Raw genomic sequence first — 8,429 nt, 5'->3', positions numbered from 1 at the left:
GACATGTTCGTACGAACCCTTTGTACGAACAAAAGTAAGAGAAATTTAGGAGAAGAATACGAACGGTTCTTTCATGAGGCCCAGTGAGTGTAAACATGAACAGAGGCGCTGACCTCGCCCATGGTTGGATCATCAGCCTTGTAGGCGTCCAGTTTGTCCTGAACCAGCTGGGCCAGAGTGGCGTTGTCCTTATACTCCCTAAAACACAGAGAGACAGAAAATACCAGAAAAAAACTGATTTTTTAAATATCTCTATAAAAAGATGTTATTAATTTAAAAACTCCACATTTTGCTTGAAAGGAATAGAGTAAAGGTACGGCTACGTGGCGCCTCACCCTCGRTATCTGACGGCGGGGTATTCCTTCAGGGTGGCGCAGAGCGTGGCCAGCTGCTCCGCCAGCCTCTCCATCACCGGGTTCTTCAGCTGGGTCTTATGTGGGCTGTAGAAACTGTGGAAGGCGTCTGGGTTGTCCAGAGAGTACACCTGCACAGGTGATGATGAGTTAACCTCACTGAGCTTCATGTTCCTCATTTATTTTACTCTAAAGGTTTAGAACAGCTCATCTAGTCTTTCCCCTTCACTTCTCCTAACATCCCATCTGCTACAGTCACATGACCCGTACCGCAGATGGGTACAGACTGGCGGTCGGATCATCCAATGGGACGAGAGCGATCGGCACAAGGAGGGGCGGGGCAACGAAGCAGTGTTTTAGGCCTGGAGCAGAAAACCCACTGAACAAGCATTAATCATAGCTGACAGGRGAGAGGCGAAGCTTTGTGGGCCGAGCAGCGTCTTCTAATACGTCGAGTGAGGAGAAGAAATGGGCAGAGTGGGATGAGAGGGGGAGGACGGAGGAAAAATAAAAAGCTGGGAGCTGAGGAAGACATGGAGAGGCAGGGATGGTGGAGAGGAGAGAAGAGGAGAGGAGAGGAGAGGAGAGGAGCGCCATCGGCCGGGTAGTGACAAAGTGAGTGGTTCTGGAAGAGTCTGGCTGTAAAGTGAGGGTCTGAGTCAGCAGCAACCTGCCCACCTGAGAGCGTGATTGTTTGTCCCTCTGTCCTCATCATCTGTTTTTACAGTAAAATAAAACGCTGTGTCATGCTAACAATGTTACCTGTTAGCCTCAACACTGGAGTGTAAAAATGTCCAGAGCCTGACCTCTCCTGGCTGAAGGGCTCGACACACAGGAGGCGACGTCGTTCTCTCTCCATTCATTTCCTATGGAATTTGTGTGATGAGGCGACAATGGCTCGCCCTCCTCCAGCCAAGAGACTGGCAAAAATCGTGCACGTGAGATTTTGCGCTCGTACGTCTACGTGTACGAGCGTAAAATTTCACTCGCGAGCTTGCGACGCAACATATGAAAGTTGAAAAATGTTCAACTTTTGTCGCTGTCGCTTGGCGTACAACCAATCAGTGAGGGTTTCATTGACTGACCAATGAGCAGAGAGTATGCTACACACTTTCAATGTTATTTTAGCTCTGTCAAACTTTCCAGTTTTATATGACCCTTCACCAAGTGATTACTAGAAAAGGCAGCTTTATGGGAATTTGTTGGTGTCACTGTGAAATTATTCGGTAAGTTTTTCCTCATAAAACTGTATCTTGGCATGCAATTTGTTTTTCAATATGATTAGCGTTGCATGATTTGTTTAGTTTACACGTTCATAATGCACACCCACTTTTTTTGTGAACCACCAATAACCTTTACAAGAAGCAGTAGAAAAACCAATTAAATTTCATGAAGACAAGCGACCCGAGAGCGCGATCCGAGAGCGCGATCCACAACGCTGCCGTCACCATCGTGTCCTGTGTGTCGGGTTTCACCCTGGTTGTGATGACAGCCGTTAATCGCTGTCGTTTGTCGCTCCCCGTGTGTCGAGCCCTTCAAAAGCACCTRCAGCAGCAGTACGTCAAAATATTATCAGCTTGTACGCCACCAACGACTTACCTACAGAGTCTCCGGTCTCCTCTACCTGAAACCATTCACCTCTCCTCCATGCTCCAACCCTTATCTGTAGTCGGGTCATTGAGGTAACAGCTCCAGGAGACCTCCCCTCTCTACAGCTACTCTCTCTTTTCAGCTCCTTCAATGCGTTCCCAGACCAGAGAGACGTCGGCCGCTTACATCGCTGCCCCGTGCCTCAGGCTGTTATTAGTTATTTGTAACTTTTTTCTATTAAAACTGGATTTTGTGAAGTTACACCTTGAAAAACCAACTGAAGCGATGTGATAAAATGTGTGGTCTTGCAAACATACGTCTACTGTAGACTGGACCGTCTCATTTCAAAGCCGTTTATGCAGACGACACCAGTGGCCTACAGCCCACAGACTGTGGATAACGTTAGCCGCAACCCATGAATCGAGACGCAGCCTATATAATCCTTACAGCAAGCTCTGGGTCTAACCCGGGGTCTCCAAAGAAAGCACAGTAGTCAGATGAACCACCTCAGCTGACTTTTTGTTGATGCAGAAGAGCAGAAACTCTACTCTGACCCCGACCCCTACAAAGGAAGCTAATTTTAGCTGTTTGTAGCCAGGATCTGGTTCATTCGGTCACGATCCAAACCTCACGACCATAGGTGAGTGTTGGGACGTAGACGGATCAGTAAGTCCAGAGCTTTGCCTTGAGACTCGACTCATTCTTCACTACAAACGACTGAAGCAACGCCTTCATAACTGAGAACAAGGTCGTCACCCTGGTTCGTCAATCCGTCCTCATCCTGCCACCACTCAGGAGCTAGATCCCCAGATACTTTATCCTCCACCTGAGCAGGACTCTTTTTGCTAATAACAATAATAAAAAGCCTTGCGTGTCGTTTGAACAGGTTGTTTGAGATTCTAAAAACCACACAGCTGCACRTTTTACCTGAGACTCGTAGGGCAAGAAGGCGATGTTGATCTCTGTCAGAGTCTTGATGACTTTGGACGCCCGACTCTTGACCAGCTCGTTGAAAAGCGGATCAGGGCAGGCTGCGCAGAATAAACAACAATTATATTCAACCTCCTTCTTTTAAAAATGAGAGAGAACCAGAAAAATGAACTCACAGTCGGTGAAGAAAACATGGGCTGCCTTGTATTTCGCCGGATGAGGGTCTTTGAAGTCTGCGATGAGCGTGTGGACGGACTGAGAAGAGAGGAAGTTTGTTAATTTTTTAACCCGTATTTTTAATTGTAAACACGTGAAGTTTAAATGCTCACCTTCTCTGTGGGTGTAATCAGGTAAATGGACTCCAGGCTGGGGAGGGGCTCTCGTCGCTTGTTGATGTCCTCCACAACTGAACAAGCGAGGACAGACAAGTTWGACCCAAACCGTTAAACAACTCCTCACAGAACAGAGAAAACTGGGACGTCTCTTACTGGTGATGCCCTCTGTCATGATGTCTGTCATCTTGCAGCAGGAGGACAACATCCTCATGCTCAGCTGGTCCACGATCAGAGCCTGGAGACGGGAAGGAGGTGATGATTTTTACAAATACTGTTACTGAACACCTGGAAGTATCAAACTCTGCTGCTCTCACCTTCCATTCTCCCTTCTTCTTCACCTTCTTGATCACATCGTTCATAATCTCTGCAAAAAAGAAGACATTTCATGAGACGCCCGAGGGTTTTACAGCCACTGAATCGGCAGAGATGCTTTAATAGATTTCATTTTTTAACCGAACACGAAGCAGAGAAAACCCAAGACCAGAACTGTCTGAGGAGCTCAGAAAGAAGAAGTCTACAAGAACCTCTCCAAACAGCTTCATGTCCCTTTGACTACAGCTGACAATCAGGCTCATGGTCCTGTTGAAACTTCCAGGATGTGGATGCAAGCTGAAATGCAACCCCAGGTTAAATAAATGAATGGTGGGGATAGTAGAAAAAGAGCCAAGGAAACCATTCAAAACCATTCAAGGTCAAGATTTACATTTTTACTCATAATGAGCTCCATGGATGAAGACCCAAGAGGGTTCCACTAAAAGCAGGAAAACACAATAAAAAACTAAACTTATGTTGACAAACTCCAAGTTTTGGGGACTAATGAGACACAACTGGCGCTTTTCGGCTACAAACATCTATCTACGCTGCTGATCCGTGGTCGGGTCTGCAGATGCTTAATGCCTGGCTACAAATTACTTCAGTGAGACCTGGAGATCACAGCATGAAGATGCCAGAAAGACCACCTCATCTACAAAAAATGACGCAATCCTGAGGCCACCGAACCAGACTTCCTCTGTCCCCCCCTGGCTAACCTGAGAAATTCTGTCTATAAAAGTTATGAACAGAAGCGATGACAGCGGGCAGCCCCTGGCAGAGTCCCAGCAATGTGAACCAAACATTCAGTTTGGGACTGAATGGCCTTTAACAATGGACCCCCAATGCCATACATAAGGACCCCCCCCCCACCACACACACACACACAGTGTCAAATACCTTCTCCAACTTTGGTTTGGTTTGGTGAGTGGGGATGGATAAACAAACCATATAAGCGGGGGCCTCGTTAGTGGGCCCATTGCTCTCACCAAAAAACCTTGTTTCCTTCATCCCTCGGATGAAAAAGAAGTCTCTAGTCCAATGCCACAGGCATCACACAGACCATTGTCATGGAGTCCCATCACCAATTTGTGGCGATTGAGCAGATTGTGCCCAGTTAGGACTCCAACCAGCATACTTAAAAGTTTTCCTTTTCAGGGAGGTGAGAGCTTTCCCAAACCTAAGATTTGGGCCGTTAATCAGTACCCATGCCCGTCTACAGTCCGTCAGCTCCCTCCAGAGGATTGAGTGTTGACGTCTAATCCAGGCCTGTAGGGCAGTCTTGTTGAGACCTACAACAGGCTCTGGTTCTTTGAAGTGAGCCTGACTGCCAGCYTTTGTGAGGTAGTTAGCTCTCTCGTTACCATAAATGCCAGTATGTCCTGGTGTACCAAWTGAACAATTAACTAAATATCATCATACTAGAGGACAACATTTAAAGCCCCAGAGAGGTCCATGCAGACGAATAAGCCTGCTCACTGATTTGCTTTCCCTGCTTGATGGGATTAAAAATCGGATCATCCATGAGGTCACCACATGACCGCCATGTTCACGTCACAGAGCTGATATTGGCCTGATCAGTGTCCCTTCTGTCTGCCAGCTGTGGTAGGGTAAACCCATTTAGGGTGAACATCGCGTTTAAGCTCCTCAACTCGGGTTCAGCCACACTGACACCAACAGATTACCACAGATTATAAAGAGCTTGTATAAAAGAGATTACACACAGAGAGATTACATCTGCCTTTAAACAAACGGTATAAATAAACAAACAGGACATTGAAGATTAGATGAAAAAAAGAAAGGAAGACACCAGCAGAAATTCAGTTTGAAACAGGACCCGGTCTGTCCCTCCTGTCGGACCAATGAACCAGATTTGATCTCCTGTCAGWCAGAAAATCTTGGAATAATTATAATTGACAGAGTCTATTTTAAATCCTACGGATGTGTTCACCGCTGTGTSAGCGAAGAAAAGGAAACCAAAACAAACAAAAACCTGAGGAGCAAGATTTAGCGTCAGGAAACTCTTGTCACTGCTTTGGATCGAAGAAATCAGTCAGAAAGATAAACTCCTGGAAACAGARCGGGGCTGAGGATATCTGTGACTGTCTTTTTTTACTTTTCTTGTTTTTATATTAAAGCTGCTTCAGTCACTCATACAGACCTTAGATGGTTCAAGATGACTTAATTTGACTTTATTCTGGATATAAATTAAACCAAATAAAAAGGGTTGAATATTATCTAAACTGTTAATTGAGCTCTACTACAACAAATAATCTTCCTAATCTACCTTTAAAATAAAGTTACATAATCAGAAATAATTTCTCACTGCTGGGAAATCCCTTCGTATCATATTCTGCATCTTTATGAAGCTTGGAGGATTTCTCTTTTTCAAATATGAGCCTGTTTTCTCAACGACATAATCCTAGACCAATAAAAATTATGATTTTAAACCGGTAAACAAAACTACATTTCAACAAACCATGGTTCATTTATGTCTTTGAGAAGTAAAATCAGGGTTTTTCCACCATAAAATCCTACAAACGGCAGAGCAGCGGCTGCAGACCGTCGACACGGATGAATGAAAACATGAAACCGAATCATGAGGGGAAACCGCTCCGTGGGTTTTTCCTCTCTGGCCTCAACGATGGAGGCGAAACAATACAGGAACACAGCTTTCAGAGAAGGGAAGGGACCTGAACAAACACAACAGCTGTGTAAATCCAACAGGTGCAAACACAAAAACACACACAGTTCAACAGGATACAGAAGGCAGAGCGAGGAGAAAAYGGGGGAAAGTTGGGAATAAAGCCACTCAGTGACTGGTTCTGTTAACTAATCATTAAACTCATCAATACTCTATGTGGAAGCGGGATAGGAGTCCGACTTTCCAGTGTTTTGTGGACCCGAAGAAGAGTTGGGACTGTTTTCCTCCTGTGGGAGGCCGCCATGGTGACTTTTAAGGTCTATCAGGCTCTGGTAGAACCAAAGCAGGAGCTGCGTCTACATTTGAGGAGAGTGTTTGGTTTGTGAACCACAGGGTCTCGTTTCTGCTGCAGATGATGTGATTCTGTTCGCCTCTTTGAGATAGTCGGATCCTTTAAGTCTGAGGCCATGGTTCGTAACGAGAAATGTACCGAGTAGCAGGCATTTCGTGTAGACGCCCTGTCCAGTTTTTTTGATACCCTCTTTGGTTTGGCGACGCCCTCAGGGCACCGTGTCGATCTTCAGGTTTGACTAAAGTTGACAGACATTTCCATCTGTAAATTTTGTTTTCTTCCTTCCATAAACTTCGTAACCGCCAGCAAGGTTGACCCCGATTATTTGATTTCATAAACTTCTGTAAGCTTCAAAAGCATCGAGGGGCCTAAAGTATGGACGCCTTGTTACAAAACCCTACCTAAAGCATGTCCTCGAGGCCATCTGTGGGGGGTACCAAAGGCTATCAGGTCTCAAAAGAAGCAAAGCAGGAGCTGTGTCCACATTATTGGCAAACAGTTGCGTTCGTTCTCAGTGCAGGTTGAACTCAGCAAGGGTGGTCTCTTGTTTCCAGTCTTGTTTGAGGTGTTCAGGGTCTCAAGGCTCAAATGTAGAGGACACAGTTGGGTTTGGGAATCTCTGGGTTTTGTTTCGGCTTTATGCAGATGATGCGGTTCTGTTTAAGCCAGAATCTTCACTGGGGCAGTTCGCAGCAGATTGTGAGGTAACTGGGATGATTGTCAGCTCTTCTCAGTCTGAAGCCCAGATTCTTAACCGGAAATGTACCTGGGAGGAATTCTTGCTTCAAGTGGAGGAGTTCAAATATTTGGGTATCTTGTTTCTGAGTGATCGTAGGATGGAGCGGGAGCAGGAGAGGGATCAGGACGCCGTCCTCAGTGATGAGGGTGTCGCTTCATTCGGTCTGTCGTGACGAAGTTGAGTTGAAAGGCAAAGCTCTCCATTTACTGGCCCGTCTTACTGTCACCTGGGGTCAGGAAGTTTGGATCATGTCAGAAAACAAAACAAAACCAGGATACACCATTGAAATGATCTTCCTTCGTAGAGTGGCGGTGCTCGGGATTGGAAGTGCTGCTTCTTTGCATCAAAACAAGTCCATTGAGATGGTTCATCTGATTTGGACGCTCCCGTTGGCAGATCTTTGGGACATGTCTCTTTGGAAAGAGGTCTCAAGACAGACCCAGGATTATAAATCCCCTCTGGTCTAGGAACGCTGTGAGATCCCCCCAGGAGCAGTTGAAGATTGCCGCTGGAACGAGGGAGGTTGAGACTTGTTGCCTCTGCGACCACATGAATATGCACAGGAACACTGACCTCACTTTGTTCCTTCACCTACATGTCAACATTTAGCAACATCTAGAAGTAGCCACACACACCTGTACAGGTACACAGCAGCCACAAGCTGAAGGCTCCCCCATGGTACCACGTTCTCCCCCACAAGACCCACTTATTTTCCCTCTGGATCTAAGCTTCAAGGCTGCATCATCTCTCCCAGGAGAGTCTGATACTCAGGGTTTTAAAGACACAGTTAATCAGCAACACTTGCAAAGAACGGCTCGATACGACGTTCTACCACAAGCCAAAGAAATCCTCCAGTGATAAAAAAAAAAAAGACCTGGAGCTTCAATGAATTATGTTAAAGAGGAGAAAACTGGTGAATTCATTACCAAATGCAACATAAGGACAACTGACTTATCAATAAAGACACAAACGTCTTGTATTATGCAACTTTTCTGTATGTGTGGGAAACACGTGACGCTCAGGAGAGTGGGAGGAAGAGGATTTCTGCCAGTTCTGACACAGCACTCTGCCTCCATGTAAGAATATCTATCTATCTATCTATCTATCTATCTATCTATCTATCTATCTATCTATCTATCTATCTATCTATCTATCTATCTATCTATCTATCTATCTA

General features: G+C 45.6%; 1 protein-coding gene across 2 annotated transcripts in view; it reads right to left on the bottom strand.

The window, feature by feature from the left end:
* The window catches only part of stxbp1a (syntaxin binding protein 1a), a gene marked incomplete at its 5' end in the record, with an annotated part of 29,182 nt that overhangs the window by 15,619 nt on the left and 5,134 nt on the right, over positions 1–8,429 (bottom strand). For both annotated transcript variants that reach the window (XM_014033889.1, XM_014033888.1), the window contains 7 exon segments: positions 114–198; positions 336–484; positions 2,871–2,974; positions 3,050–3,128; positions 3,203–3,279; positions 3,362–3,443; positions 3,523–3,572. In XM_014033889.1, coding sequence (XP_013889343.1) covers positions 114–198; positions 336–484; positions 2,871–2,974; positions 3,050–3,128; positions 3,203–3,279; positions 3,362–3,443; positions 3,523–3,572 — 626 coding nt within the window.

The sequence above is a fragment of the Austrofundulus limnaeus genome, unplaced genomic scaffold (genome assembly GCF_001266775.1).
Source record: "Austrofundulus limnaeus strain Quisiro unplaced genomic scaffold, Austrofundulus_limnaeus-1.0 Scaffold1885, whole genome shotgun sequence".
In the NCBI taxonomy this organism is placed as follows: Eukaryota; Metazoa; Chordata; class Actinopteri; order Cyprinodontiformes; family Rivulidae; genus Austrofundulus; species Austrofundulus limnaeus.
This window is presented reverse-complemented; position numbering and strand designations above follow the sequence as displayed.